Below are 16,003 nucleotides of genomic sequence, written 5' to 3' on the forward strand. Positions count from 1 at the left end.
TTTCAGAACAAAATACATTTACTGTTTTTTGTTTTTTCTGAATATCACCTGATCGTAGACTCCAACTCAGGAACTAGTTGAAGAGGTGAAAATAATTTTCAATGTATGCCTGCGTGTGGACACGCCACAAACGGTGCATATGTCAGCTTGTGTATGCATGCACATTTATTTTGTTATTCAGTCATTTGCTTGCATTTGTGTATTTCTGATTGCCATTCTTGTCACCCGTGTCTCCATGTGGAACTGAGCTTCACGGACCACATTCCTCTGGAGTACATTTCATCTTTGTGTGTGGCATTTTTTTTTCTTGCCGTTTGGCTCTCTTGTCGTGACTCCGATGTGGCGTGCGGTGCTCCAGTGTGATTAGCTGTTTGTGCGCAATTTGATGTCAATTCCTCCTTTGTGTAACGGCTTCCAGCAGAGATTTCATACCATTGTTGTGAATCGGTGGTCGTGTGTGCTTTTTCCTCTCGTGTTGTGGTTTTTGGGTGCGCGCACTTAGGTGCTGTGAGTGGTTTTTTGGTGTGTTTACTGGTCCAAATCTTCCAGTCTAGAGCAGAGGGGAGGGGAAGCCCCATGGGGGGGAAAACACTCCGAACAGGAGGTAACACAGGCTGAACCGCAAGAGGAGGAAATCAGGACTTGTCATGCCTCGGTTGCTGGCGAAAAAAACGATGTTTTGGATAAACAAACGGGTGTCATTACCATTTAGCTGAGAAGATGGAGGAGTTTCAGCAAGATGTGGACCAATCACCCAGGGAGGCACGGAAACGTGTGTGCTGGGAGAAGGGAGCCAGCGCAGGCGGGCTGTTGATGGCAGCGGGGTGCATTTATTTTCAACCTGCTCCCGAGGCAGCATCCTGTCTTGTATAGGTGAAAGACAAAGACAAGCCAGGAAGGAGAACAAGCGGGCCAGCCCATCTGCTTGTCCCCAGGACACACATTTTTAGAAAGACACACACGTTTTTGGAAGAATGTCACCCAGGTTATTTTTCATTTACTATTAACTAATTTACTGCCAGACGTGCAAAAAGGTGTCCACTCCTGTGCCAGGGTGTTTTGTCATTTTCACTCAAATTTCGGGATCCATAGAATATTGAGTCTTAGGTCTACATTAATATTACAATACAGCATTAGCAACCTCAGACTCTCTTCTTTCGAACAGAAAAAACAGTTAATTCATGAGTTATATGGGTCTGGAGTTATCTGAGCTTGACATGGGGGTGGCTGTACAAAGGCAAATCCTGCACCCTTGTGGGAGGGAAAAACATTGCCGGAGGTCTGACCAGCGCTTTATCGGCTCCCCTGCCGACCCGCGCGAGAAAAACCAAAACCCGAACAAATTAGTATATTATATAACACTTAAACAACAGCCAAAGTTGGAACAAAGCGCGAACATGGAAAAAGGGGAAATGCTGCCACCTTGTGGAAAAGAAAAAAACTTTGCCAGAGGCCATGGCCAGCGCTTTATTGGCACTTAAGCATGAAAAAACAAAAATATTCGGGAATGGCAGTGAATGAGTTAATAGTGCGGACATGAGCGGTGCTCTTTCTACCTTTAAACACGATCAATGCATGAGCAGACACAATCTGCAAACGTGACGAAGGAACACACACATATTCAGCGTGCATTGTAGAAGATAACGGAAATGAGAGTGCACGACAAAGCAGATTACATTTTCTCTTTATCTCCATCTCCTCTTCACTCCTGATGTTGTCCACATCTACCTTTCCACAGGAGATAATGTGTGTTGCCATGTGTGTGCGGACATGCGTGTGCATGAATGTGCTCTTAGCAGCAAGTGCAAGGCCATGAATGCATTCCCATGTGTGTGTCTGGCAGTGGTGTGCGTAGGTAATGCGACAAGGCCATATTTCCCTCGGGCTTAGGGCTCTGCTGGCTTTCCACTGGCTCGCTCTAAGCAGTTTAGGAAAAACAACGACAGGCCCCCGATATGGACTGGACCAGTCGCGCTTGGAAGATATCTATTCGGAGGACAGTCAACATGAACAACATTTATCGCTTTATATTGAGTTGTCATCAAACATACAATTATCTTCATGTCTGTGTAAGCTCTCAGTCGTACAGGAGTGGTCCATCCAGGTTTCTTCAGCCGTCATCTGTACTTTTTTGAAGGTGCCGGACGTTTCGCCTCCTATCCAAGAGGCTTCGTCAGCGAACTAAAGTCTTACTGGTCGTATCGGCCCTATTCATATATCTGTTTTCCCCGCTGGGGCAAACAGGCCTGTCGTTAGTCAGGAATGTAGGAACAATCAGTGGGCCCACAGGGAGTGGTCGTCTGCTCCACCCAACCTGAGAGTAGGGACCTATCATCGCTGTGTCCGGCGCCGCCATGGCTGGACATGAGGGATATGACGAAGCCTTTTGGATAGGAGGCGAAAACGTCCGACACCTTCAAAAAAGTACAGATGACGGCTGAAGAAACCTTCTCATCGATGAATTATCTTCATCTATTATTTACGATCATATGCTTTGATATGCAGGTTTTTTTTTTCTTGAACCTCAGAGGTTGGATGCGATTTTGACATCATTGTTGATAAATAACATGGCCTGGAGCTAATGGAAACACAAAATGACGTGATAAAAAAATAATAATCAATAAAACACGATATTTTGAATATATAAATTCAATCTAGAAAAGAAACATGTCAAAACTTTAAAGCAACTGACGCCTTCTGACAATTTGTGTCCATAATTTGTAAAATCGCTTCAAATGACTTCTACTGAGCGTATTTTACAGATTCCACGGCATATAGCTAATATTTTACATTTTAAGACTCACGCTGAATATTCAGGAAGTCTTGTTTTCGAGTTGATGGCGATGCCTGACGTGACGTCTTGTCTGGAACGCCTCTGACCGAGAAAGCGACACACAATGCATTTTGGGTACTTTGTTTGGTCTGAAAACTTTGTGTTGATCCGTGTTGATGGCGAAATTAGAAGGAAAACACATAAATAACGCGATGGTGAATCTTTGTGTGTTGCACCAAGACTACTATTTGATACTAGTTGACACAAATTCCCAGCAGACAAATCAGCCCATTACCAACAGAGCTTGGGTGCCATGTTGTGCATTTTTTGGAATGCTACATTGGAGTCCTGACGGATCCAATTGATACGGAAGTACTTCTTTAATCGATTGCAAACATGTATGCTTTCCTCTTCAGAACTATTTGAATCATATTCATAACTGGATGAGTAACAAGAAAGCATCTTCTCCGAATCTGAAGCCATTGTTTTTGATCCTAGAGCAAGGAAAGGGGGGTAGCTGGCATGTGTCCCTACTCCGTACGATGGCATCATCCATGTCACAGTGGCTTCCTGTTTTATCACCATGTTTTTCCTACTGTCCCTCCATCGCACCCTCCTCCCCTCGCCCTTATGCTTCATCCCTTGCGCCGTCTACAAATCGATACAACCCCGCCGCTCCCAACAAACCCCTCTCATCCACCTTGCCGTACTATCACCTTGAATTTTACCTCTCCACTCCCATTTGCAAACCTTAAGAGGTCAAGCGTAACGTAAAGTAGGACATGATGTGGTGTTGATAGCGGAGGCAGGACTCATCTTGTCATCTTGTTCTGAAAGAGGAAATAGCCTGACCTCTACTGGCTAGGAGAAGGATTACAGCTGTTATGTGCTGTTGGGTGCAGAAAAGAGGTAGTCTTCTTTCTGTCATAATGGGGTCAGCAACCTCCCAGTTCAATGTGTAGCGTTAAGGGAGACAGCTACACACACACACACACACACACACACACACACACACACACACACACACACACACACACACACACACACACACTCACTTGAAAGGTGATGGTACAGCATGGTGCGGACTAGTGATATGCCTTACAGTTCTGACATTTGGGGTTCGATCTGATCCTGCTATGAATGGGTGGATGGACGGACAGACAGACAAGCAGACAGGCAGACAGTAAGAAATGCATACATGCGTGTGAATGTGGGTGTTGCATTAAAATGCTTTACTTTGGTCGGACAGGCTCGAGTTTGGACTCAAAAGCTAAGTGACAGATACTCTCAAAACACACACACACACACACACACACACACACAGGCATGCACGCACATACACACGCTCTGTCATACTTAGCAAAGGGCTCAATGGAACATGCTCACCAAGATAAGGGCAACAGAATGACAAATAAGTATTATCAACCCAAAAAGCACATAATCCTTCACATTTGTGTCCCCAAACGGCCCTCCTCTCTTCCATCCTGCGTTCATCACCCCCTTCTCTCTGTCTCTTTCTCCCTCTTTCTTTCTCGAGGATGAGGATGGTATGTCCCGTAAACATCACCTTAGTCTCTCTCTCTCTCTCTCTCTCTCTCTCTCTCTCTCTCTCTCTCTCTCTCTCTCTCTCTCTCTCTCTCTCTCTCTCTCTGTCTGTCTCATTTCCCGTATGTGGCGGGGCACGTAAACCATGGTGATTAATCTGAAAGAAACTGCATTTTAGGAGTGCTGATGGGAGCTGCGGTGCGGGGTGGGCGTTGATTGCTAATGTGTCACTGGGAAAGTGTGTGTGTGTGTGTGTGTGTGTGAGAGAGAGAGAGAGAGAGAGAGAGAGAGAGAGAGAGAGAGAGAGAGAGAGAGAGAGAGAGAGAGAGAGAGAGAGAGAGAGAGAGAGAGAGAGAAAAATAAGCAACACTTCATGGGGACAAGCTGTATAGTCAAGGGAAAACTATAGGAGAGGAGGAGGAAAGTAACTGAGAGGAAATTTCTCTGTGGTACACACACACTCATACACGTATTCCCAAAGAAATCTTTCCAATCATTTTACCGTCACAAACACACACACACTCTCACACACACATTTCCTCTGCTTTAGATGTGACTGCTTTGCGTTCCAAACCAACAAATCCAGATTATCAATTCAGCTCTCTGCAGGGGAATACGTGTGGGTATGTTGTGTGTGTGTCTGTGTGTCTGTGCGCGCGCGTGTGTGTGTGTGTGTGTGTGTGTGTGTGTGTGTGTGTGTGTGTGTGTGTGTGTGTGTGTGTGTGTGTGTGTGTGTGTGTGTGTGTGTGTGTGTGTGTGTGTGCAGTGACGTGCAGTCAGGGGAGGCAGGTGAGGCTGTGCCTCACCTGTCATCATGGAAATATCAAATGACAAAGTAAATTAAACTGTTATATTTATTTAGTGATTTGTACTTTAACGTTCTTTTCCATTTAACTTCACCATTTTTGGATTTTTTTCTTCAAAATCGCTGAATTTTTTGTGTTGCTTGGCCTTTTTTTCAGAATGGAGGATTACATATCTAAATTGAAAGTATTTTCTAAACTGGACTTTCAATCGAAGCAGGAGATAATAATTAAAGGAAGACCAACACCGGACTGTATAGCTCACAATGAATGTAAATATCCTGGACAGCTTTTCAGCTTTTTCGCCAAGAAGGATCTCATTGAAACTATTCCTGAAGCGACAAAGTCGCTCTAGCTCGTGCTCACTGTTCCAGCTACTACAGCATTAGTGGAGCGGTCATTCTCAGCACAAAAGACTGAAAAAGTACAGTCGAACAGGACTGATCAAGCACGACTTTCTTCACTGGCAGTGATCTCCATTGAGACAGAGAGACTTGGACTTCATTCATAAGTAAAGGTAACACGATAATAATGTTTTTTTATTTTTTTTTCGATGCTACAGTTTGTATACAGTGTATAAAGAATGCTGACATGACATTTTAAACAAAACACGTGAACTGTTGCCAATCAATGGTGAATAAGCTACTCTGTGGAGTTCATATGTTTGTAAATCTGACTGTGATGACGTCAGTGCCTCACCAGCCATGAACCTCACCGCACGTCACTGTGTGTGTGTGTGTGTGTGTGTGTGTGTGTGTGTGTGTGTGTGTGTGTGTGTGTGTGTGTGTGTGTGTGTGTGTGTGTGTGTGTGTGTGTGTGTGTGTGTGTGTGTGTGTGTGTGTCCGTCTATGCTGATGCATATAATACTGATTGTCCCACAGTCCATTTTTTTTTGTTTTCTCCACCATCTTTGACCATCAGCTTTTCTCAAACGAGGAGTCTTTGTGGCCGTTCCTGTCACAAGCGGCGTGCGTCTCTTAGGTAGTGAGAGATCAGCTCCGTGCTCACAGAGCCCATTATTTCTCCCCTCATGTGTTCTCACATGTCGACTCTCTCCCTCCCATCTAGAACCACACACTGAGTCAGCACGCGCAGTGAGACCGGGGCCCGGCAGGATCTCTCGGCTCAGTCGGGGCCCCCGACCCGGAGCCGGCGGGGGAACTACATCTCCACATCACAGCCAATCAAAGTGTCATTTGCCACTCACATGTAAAAGTGTAACGATCGCACCACTGGGTGTGGCTATTAGCGGCAGCGGGGGGAAAGGAATATTAATGGGATGTGCTATTAAATAAGAAAGGCAAGCAGAATGAGCAAGATGAGTGGTGTGAACAAGGTATTCTATGTGCAGTATTTTTAATCAACCCTGCCAAATTCTCTGCTATCATGTAATTATTTTTTTTCAGAGACAAAAAAAGAAAAGAACAAAAAAGCTTTTGTTTGGATCATGTTCACAGTTCCTTGAAAATAATGTTCTCTTCCTTGCGTTGGTATTCAAATTCATCTGTGCTCATTTTTGTCCAATTTGCGTTTTGAATTTCTTTCATATCTTTTCTGTCTCTGCATTTTCGCCCTAAGTAGGTACTCGTGGCGTGTACTTGTGGTTGTCTGTTCTCCAGTTGTAAGTTCCTCCCTCCCCCAAATCTCCTTTCTATGATTATTGTTATATATATTTTTTCTTCTCTTTTTGTAATTACTATGAAAGAACGGCAAACGACAAATTAAAAAGCAGAAAACATTGCAAATGTTTCTTTTTTTCAGTCTCTATGGGGCCTCTAATACTCTAAAACAGAAAAAAAGAAGAAAAAAAAAACAATATAGTGCTTCTGGGCAATTATTGCTCTTTAAATGTGAATTAACCAGATGGCAATAATATAGCAAGGACAAAAAGAAAACAAAGCTTAAAAAAACTAAAACAAACAAAAATACATGAGAAATAAAGACATTCTGTTGTGACTTTATTCCAATCGTCTTGGTCACATCCACTTGGGGGCACGTTACCTTCATTTGCTTACATTTCAGAAATATTCAGTTGGATGCATTTTAATAGAGTTCAATGATAATTAATTAATTATTTGAAAACATTTTCAAACACATGAACGTTGCATTTGTCATAAACAGATATTTACAAACAATGTTTTGCCTTTTTTTAATATACATTCTGTACAAGAATAAAGTGCAATAGCAGATCCTCACTAGTCTATTCTATTTTACTTTTTCAGGCAAATTGATGATTTTCTAATCTTCCGTCTGTGACTTTGTGATGATAATAATATGTTGATAATAATACAATGTTAATAATATTAATATTTACTTAATATTAATATGTATTTATTTAATATTGATATTTAATATTTCTGTTGTTTTCTTTCAGAATAATAAGGGTACAATGTTATGCAGAGGTGTACTTTCAACAATTTTCTAAACTAATGATGCTATTTACAGTCACGGTGGAGAGTTTGTGGTGGTGGTGGGTTGTTATAATACAAAATAATTAAGCGGCACTGCTTTATAGACAAATATTAAATATTAACTCCAGTAATTCCCTTGCATTGTATTGTCTGTTGTTTACATTTTGTCTCATGGGTTTACATTACTGCATTCTTACATCGAGCATAAACACAGTTGACCACAGCGGGCTAGTTTCATGGTGTGCATGTCTGCCTTGTAATTCTGGAGTTCAATAATTTGAGTTCCTCGATTCAAAAAAAGGCTCACGGATTTATTCGTACATTTATTATTCCCCACTGGGAAGACAAGTCAGGCTTGCCGCAGCAACAATTGTGCATGCTACACATGAAGGTAACCTCCTCCCAAAGCAGTTTGAAGGCCAACTTAAAAAAATGAATCTTACACAATCATACATGGACGTCAATGTGCCGTGGTGGTAAACTAGACTTGGCCTCCTAACTGGATGCTAGCTAGATGGAGACCATTTTTTCATAAAATGTTGCCGCAAACATCAATTTGTCACCCTGAAATAAAGTTCAATTTCTAATTTGGATGTGAAAAAAACAGTAGTTAATTACACTGACAAAAACACTGACATCATGGGCCTGTTGTCAGTGTTAGCAGCTGTCAGCTAGCAGGTAGTTGCTAATGAAGTACCCAATGCAGGACGGCAAGAGCCGTTGGATAACTTTTCAAATGCAGTTTAAAAGGTGAAAATCTCTCTGCATACTTCGATGTTGACAGCCGCACTGTTGCAATTCATCTTTATCAACTGTTAGCAAGCCAAGCTTCCTCCATTATATTGTTTTACCGGGCAAAATGGCTACTATAGGTACATCACTTTGTCCCATACACAGGAATCGATGAGAAGTTTTCTTCAGCCGTCATCTGTACTTCTTTGAAGGTGTCGGACGTTTCGCTTCTTATCCAAGAGGCTTCGTCAGCAAACTAAAAATTTTTGCTGGTAGTTGAGGCCCTATATCAGAATCAGAATCATCTTTATTGCCAAGTATGTAGAACACACAAGGAATTTGTTTCCAGTAGAACACCTACTGCCGAGACATGGCGTGCCGGACTGTGCTATGATCGGTCCCTGCTCTCAGGTTGGGGGGAGCAGAGGGCTATTCCCTGAGGTTACACTGTTATACTTCTATTGTCCTGCCTGATTGACCCATTTGCTCTGATATCACCTCATCAGCATAACTAAGCCTATGTTGCCTAAGAAGTCTGTTGTACGAAAGTTCCAAATTAAACCTCACCCCACCATGGCGATTTAGTGAGTGTTTTGCTGTTTTATGAAAATAGCTTATTTTACTCCCCTTTCAAACCATCTATTTTCTTTGGCTAATATTTTAACCTCACTGTCGTCAAATGTATGGTTGCTAGCTTTTAGGTGCATGTGTACCGCAAAAGTAGGCCTCAATCTGCGGTAGAAGTAATCCTGCCTCTTGGATGAGAAGCGAAATGTCCGACACCTTCAAAGAAGTACAGATGACGGCTGAAGGAACCTTCTCGATGGACCACTCCTGTACGACTGAAAGCTTACACAGACGCATACACAGGAATGTTTCTAAAGAAGGAAATATTTATTACATTGAAGTAGATTCTTTTAAGGTTGATTTTCTAAATAATTATTATATATACTTTTCAATATGCATGTCAACATATTCAATAGCTCGATTGTCTTGAATCCTTGTTACACATTAGTATGAATGGTTGTCTGTCATATTGCCCTGCAATTGGCTGTCCGCCTCTCCGTTTAGTCAGCTGGGATGGGCTCCATGTCAATGAGGTATGAGTGAATGAAATATTTCCACTGCTCAACATTCCAGGTCTGTTGGCAACAACATACAACAAAGTTACCAACCTATTTGCGCAGTAGATGTTTTGCACAAAAATCCACTTCTGGTAGATCAACGCGACATATTTTGCCATGGGGAGTCACAGGACCTGATTGAATTTAATGCATTTTCCTTGTAGCAATCATGTTTTCTAACCTCCATAGTATGCAAATGACTATGTACAGTATGTATGACAAGGACAGAAGGGTCAACAGAATTTATTGATGGCATGCTGTGGTAGGTCTGTTTGGCAGTAAAGGGAACCCTCTGCAAAAATATGCACACCGTATTGATTTTGCAGCTAAAGCCATCCATCAATGTACTGAAGCGTGTCTATTTAGATGATTTACTATTTCTGCAAGAAGGAACAACATCCATACAGCAGTATCAGTATATTACAGTTGATTGAATACTTCTCGTTTTCTCTTTTATACATTTGTAAGTCACAAACCATTATTTACCATCTCCACGGTGTCGTGTCTGACTACCATTCTGTTCTCCTACACCCACAAAATGGCCCCCTTTGCATTTTGTAACCTTATTTAATCAAATAGGATCCTCCCCCAAATCAAATATAACAAAACAAACACACTTGGCACCTTGTGATCATTCAACGAGTCTACAAATTCTGTTAACTGTGAGCTGTTAGGGTCAAGGGGGACTGGGAAAGGGCATGGGTACACCCTGCACTGGTCGTCAAATACTGGACAAATACAGACAATCATTCACATTTCATTGAAGCGAAGCGAACATCCACAGTTTTGTGGGAAAAAGCCTGACCAGCCAAAAGAGGAAACTGTCTGAGTCCTGAGTTTGGTTTCAAACCATTCAGCTATTTTCCAGACCGCTTAATCCCCATTCGGGTCGTTTCAAACCAAATACTGCAACATTGTGAAGCAATTGTGCTTCCCAATCATGTACCTCCCTGTCAAAATCTAACCTTAATTATCTATCTATATCTCGACTGAAGGCTCGGGTTACATATTCACGACCCCATTTCTGCAGAAAATGATCAAATGGGACTCAATTACCTCGTGCTTATATCCCTCGTGTCTACAATTAAGCGCGCATGTCATTTTTTCACCACTTTTCACCACGAAGGCAAAATGCAGACGATCCCTGCTTACGGTGACCCTTGAACTGGAAGTAAACGTGTTTGTATTAAAATGGGAACACTTTAAGCCACGGTTTGTTGTGAGTGGGGTCAAAGTTGTTTTTTTTTTTTTGGCACGCATGTCCGCGGCTGTCACGCGTAACAACGCATCGCGCGGCAGGTTGACAGAGCAGACAAAACGCCAGCCGCGGGTGGACCGAGTGAGCCTTCGCCGCTACCGGGCTGCAGTGAGCCTTCTGCCCGCCACAAAATTCGCCCAAAATTGCACGAAGCCCGCTCTTGACTCACTCCCACGATGGTGTGGGCGAGCTGAAAAGACGACAGCGACAGGGGAGGCGTTACTTGTTACGATGGCGGCGTCGCTGCTCTCCGAGAGCGACATCAGGCACCGGTCCATGGCAGAGGAGGATCCGAACGGCAACGAGCACGGGGCGGCCGCACGCGGCGCGGCGCCACGCTGGGGACGGCAGCACGCCGGAGCCCGGCAGCTGGCTCGGCTGTACTCTCCTGGTGAGCACCGACGTGCCGAGTCAATTATTGATTGCTTATGGATGAGGGGAGGCCTCACTATTGTGCACCAGCACCGAGCATCTTGGTCTTAGTCTGCAGAGTTGGCCACGGATGATGCATCATAGCACGAGTATTGATCTCTTCCATCAAACTATTTAGCACACTATCAGAATGTGTGTCTTCTTTTTCAACTTAAGTATGCCATTTCTCCACACAAGTAGGACACCTTTGGCATGCTGGTAGTAGTACTGTACTGGACATGTTACTTGTGAGGTGAAACTTTGTTACTTTGACTAGTGAAGTAGAATTTTATTTGATAATCAGGAGTAGTGTTTTGTCATACTACACTGTTGTAAACCTTTGCAGTTTTAACCTTACTTTTTAAAATGAAATTGTACAACATGCAAGTACCACAAGTCAAACAGAAAATGACGTTCTCATACAAGGACCACACAAACTATTTTTTCTATTTGTTAAAACTGTGTGCATTACACAAGGATAACAATCAGTGAAAAAAAAATATATCCTTATTTGGCCTTTTAATAAACCACTGCACATGAATTTAAACAACCAACATAAGGCAAAGCGTATGACTGATATGATGTCTATCCCACCCCATCCCCCAATGTATTGAGAATTATATAAATAAAAAAAATATATACGATATATACAACTGAAGGGTGGCTCGGTCATCGAGTGGTGAGCAGGTCGACTTCCCAGGGCAGAGGAAACGTTTTCAATTCCCACTCTGGCCTCCCTTTGTGAAGTTTGCATTCTTTCACCGCTCTCGCCTATGCGGCTTTTCTCCGGGTACTTTGGTTTCCTCCCAAAACATAAATGGGAGGCTAAATGAACACTCTAAATTGTCCCTGAGTGGGAGTGAGAATTGTTGTTCCTTTGTGCCCTGCAATTGGCTAGTCTGATGGCTAGTCGTTTATGCTGCTTGACAAGAATGACCACTGAGTCAAGGTTTGCATCGAGTGCTAACCAGATGACAGACCTGAATTACTTCTTAAACAAATGCATATGTTTTGTTATTGTTTAGCTAATAATGCTCCTGGAATGCACCATGAACTGCAGCTAAGATACAGTAAATTTACTAGCTGACATTTTGTACTCCCTTCTGTGTTGGTGATTCTCGATGTTTTTGTGGGACGCATTCCACTTTATGTTCATAGGTTTGAAATGATTTGTAAAATGTGTTTAATTAAAATTCCCTCATCTAAACTACACCATGTTCATATTTTTTTTACCTTATAGCCTGATAAATGAAATGGCTGACATCAACCGGCTCCATAAGTTTGCACTGGTCCAAATCACCCAATTGGCCCTTAACCACATCATGTTCCGGTCATGTTAATGTAGAACACCAGAGCATTCCCCCTTCTCTTATGGCATTTGGCTGGCCTTCACTTGACTCACTGAACTCAAGATGATCGTCTGATGTGACCTTTTAAGACTCAATGTTATTGAACATCTGTCGCCGTGACACCCCATCACCAAAACAAACTCTGAAACTGCTCATTCCTCTCACCTTTCCCATTACAAGAATCATCACTACCACTTCCACTGATGACTTCCTGATGTGCTCACAGCACATGATTACAGTTTATACTGATCGTTGCGTTATTGCAGACACAAACTTGAGAGACGAGTCAAAACCAGACCAAACATTTCAGCAAGTCTATTCTAAAATGGTTTAAAATTATTCATCTTGGCGCAGACGAATGGGCAAGCAGCGCTGCCTCATTGCTCCTTTTGGTAGCGCACTCAATACATGTACAAGTCCATCAACCCCATAATTTCTGCTTGCGGGTGGGACTAATGAGGAAGATTACCACCTCACATTCCATGGCAGTGGTTCTCAACCTTGTACTGTACCTTGTACTGAAACCAACCAGTTCAAATGCACATTAAACAAAAACCTTCATTAATGAAAAAGCAAAATGTGATCTTTTTTTCCCAATTTCAAGACTTATGTCTTGAAAACACATATCTTGAAACCAGTGGCGGGCTGTGGATTTCATTGCTAGGCCTTCAGTAGTGCCACGTCTCAGACATAGTACCATTCAGATCTATCCAAAACTGAAAAAAAAGTGTAGTATGGTTTACTACAAGTCCACTAGCGGGTACCATTAGCCAGGAAATAACTGACCGACTTGTCTTAATAATGTCCATTTTTTCTTGAAAAGTCTGTCTTGAAAATTACTTTTCCAGTAAATCTGCAACCAAATCAATTTCTTATCCTCCTTCAACCATTGTGGATTGACAAAACCGCTATTAAATCAACACAATATATTTGCTTATGCAGCTCTTTACCGATAAAGTGTGCTAGCTCTGACCAGGATGAACTTATCACCAACGGCTATTGATACGATGATTGGCTAGTCACTAACTAGTTTGCAAAAACTCTGATATTGACAAGTGCCTGCAAGAAGGCGCAGGTACCCCTTTTTGGTTGCCAACTCAAAATCTGATTGGTTAAAGCAACAGTTCAACAGATTTGATGTTCCAGGGCCCGCAGAACGGATTTTGAAGGCATCCAGATAGATTTATCACCCTGGTAACAAATGATGGCTGAAATGTGATTGGTTAAATGCTTAAATATGAAAACACATCTAGAAGCAGCCAACAGGGAAAAACTAATGAAAGGAAGCTGAAAGACAATTAAATTATTTAAGATGGACAAAATATAATTAATATCAGTATATGATTCAGATATTGTTAGGCCAGCAGAGAAGGCTTTACAGGTCTTGACATTCCGCCACTGATTAAAACCAGAAACAAGTAAATACTGTCAAGGCATAGGTAACTGTATATGTTGTTTAAACTGGGTGCAATAAGAACCTTGCATGATGTACTATCACGACAGTCACACGGAAATGACTAAGTGAACTAAATTTCCCAAAGCACTGATTGGGCAAGCAATGTCATGTGATCATCTGCAGTCAGTGAAAATGTGTTTAGTTGGATGTGTTTTAACCTCCATTGCAGAGGCTCCGTCAAACCCCTGACACCTATTCACCAAACCCCTGGTTAAGAACCACTGATTCAGGGACTTCACATCATAGAGATGACTGCTCTCCCGTGTGATGATGTGAACATTTACAATTTCAACTTCTCTTTATCATTACACAGTACTGCCAAAACATTGAATCACTTGAAGCTTAGATATGCTATTGTTTCGTCTGTGTAAGCTCTCAGTCGTACAGGAGTGGTCCATCGATGAGAAGGTTTCTTCAGCCGTCATCTGTACAAAAGTGAAGGTTTCGGACGTTTCGCCTCCTATCCAAGAGGCTTTGTCAGTGAACTAAAGTCTGACTGGTCGTATCGGCCCTATTTATATATCCCTAATGTCCAGACCTGGTGGCGCCGGACACAGCTATGATAGGTCCCTACTCTCAGGTTGGGGGGGGGGCAGAGGACCCCTCCCTGTGGCCCCACTGATTGTTCCTACATTCCTGACTAACGACTGGCCTATTACCCCCACTCCCACCGGTATCGGTGATACCTCTTGGATAGGAGGCGAAACGTCAGAAACCTTCACTTTTGTCCAGATGACGGCTGAAGAAACCTTCTCATCGATATGCTATTGTTGTGTTAATATGGGGATATAGTTTGGTCGACCCAAAGTTACTTGTTTTAATTTTGCAAGCTTTATCGATCATCCAAGTTGTGAAATATTCTTGTAAAAATGTTTGCGCTGTTCAATGTCAATGGTGTTCTAATGGACCCATCCTAACTTGTCTGTGATTGGATTGGATTTGCCTTTATTAGTCTCGCAGTGGAGAAATTTATATTTCACAGGAGCAAAGTTATGAAAGGAATGAAATTAGAAAAACAAAATACATGACATGATTGTCCTAAAAGCAGCACGTTTGCTCTCTCGGTTTAGTGTTTTAATGCTTAAGCGGATCACACATGCATTTGGGGTCCCAGCAACTTTATCTGCTCTCACTTAGCAGCCGCTTAGTTAGCACACTGAGCCCAAACGTTAAAAATAATCCTGACAAGCGTACATGTGGATCGCTTCCTGACACTACAAATATTCTCCATTAAAAAGGGGAGGCTGATATATATTTAATTGTATAGTATATACAATATATATTTATATTGTATAGTGCCACTTTCAACAGTAGCCAAAATGGAACTGTATAGTGCCACTTAGCAGTTTTTTTTTTTTGACAACGATACTAGTGCAGCATGTTCTACCGGAAACAAATTCCTTGTGTGTTCTACATACTTGGCAATAAAGATGATTCTGATTCTGATTCTGAATTGATGGGTTGGTTGGAGAAGGATTAATTGATTTATTAATGGTCCGAGCATCTCTTTGATAATTTTTTTCTTCTGTCCCTTAACTCATTCACTGTCAGACGTGCAAAAATATGTCCACTCCAGTGCCAGGTTTTTGTCATTGTCACTTGAATTCCAGGACACACAGAATATGATGATGATGATCGTGGACTTCAGGAAACATCCATCACCACAGCTACCCCTCACACTATCCAACTGCCTTGTGTCAACCGTTGAGACCTTCAAGTTCCTGGGAATCACAGTCTCCCAGGACATGAAGTGGGAGGTCAGCACCAACTCTATCCTGAAAAAGGCCCAACAGAGAATGTATTTCCTGAGGCTGCTAAAGAAGCATGGCCTGCCACAGGAGGTGCTGCAACATTTCTACACGGCTGTCATCGAATCCATCCTGTGTTCTTCCATCACCGTTTGGTTCGGGGCCGCCACAAAAATGGACAAAATCCGACTTCAACGGACAGTTAGGACGGCGGAAAAAATCATTGGCACCGCCCTACCCACTCTCGAGGACTTGCACACTGCAAGAATCCAAACTAGGGCGCGGAAAAATCCTACTGTAGCCAAAATGGAACTGTATAGTGCCACTTAGCAGTTTTTTTTTGACGACAATACTAGTGCAGCGTGTTCTACCGGAAACAAATTCCTTGTGTGT

At 42.5% G+C, this 16,003-nt stretch overlaps 2 protein-coding genes across 12 annotated transcripts in view; both read left to right on the forward strand.

Annotated features, from left to right (window-relative positions):
- The window catches only part of znf423 (zinc finger protein 423), a 146,827-nt gene extending 139,665 nt beyond the window's left edge, over positions 1–7,162 (forward strand). For 2 of the 5 annotated variants that reach the window (XM_088996641.1, XM_088996640.1), the window contains 2 exons: positions 6,043–6,102; positions 6,190–7,161. In XM_088996641.1, coding sequence (XP_088852767.1) covers positions 6,043–6,102 — 60 coding nt within the window. In that variant the 3' untranslated portion in view covers positions 6,190–7,161. Of the gene's footprint in view, positions 1–6,042; positions 6,103–6,189 lie in introns of all 5 variants that reach the window. The other 3 variants (XM_088996639.1, XM_088996644.1, XM_088996643.1) reach the window with 3 other exon arrangements.
- Positions 7,163–10,397: 3,235 nt separating this feature from the next.
- LOC148897972 (plasmanylethanolamine desaturase 1-like) overlaps positions 10,398–16,003 on the forward strand; it is a 70,136-nt gene continuing 64,530 nt past the window's right edge. For 3 of the 7 annotated variants that reach the window (XR_016115011.1, XM_088996655.1, XM_088996657.1), the window contains exon 1: positions 10,414–11,037. Coding sequence is in view for 6 of the 7 variants with exons in the window: in XM_088996655.1 (XP_088852781.1) it covers positions 10,422–11,037 (616 nt within the window). In the remaining variant the exon portion in view is untranslated. Of the gene's footprint in view, positions 11,038–16,003 lie in introns of all 7 variants that reach the window. The other 4 variants (XM_088996656.1, XM_088996654.1, XM_088996659.1 and 1 more) reach the window with 4 other exon arrangements.

The sequence above is a fragment of the Hippocampus bargibanti genome, linkage group LG05 (assembly GCF_051943395.1).
Source record: "Hippocampus bargibanti isolate YZ-2025 linkage group LG05, ASM5194339v1, whole genome shotgun sequence".
NCBI lineage: Eukaryota > Metazoa > Chordata > Actinopteri > Syngnathiformes > Syngnathidae > Hippocampus > Hippocampus bargibanti.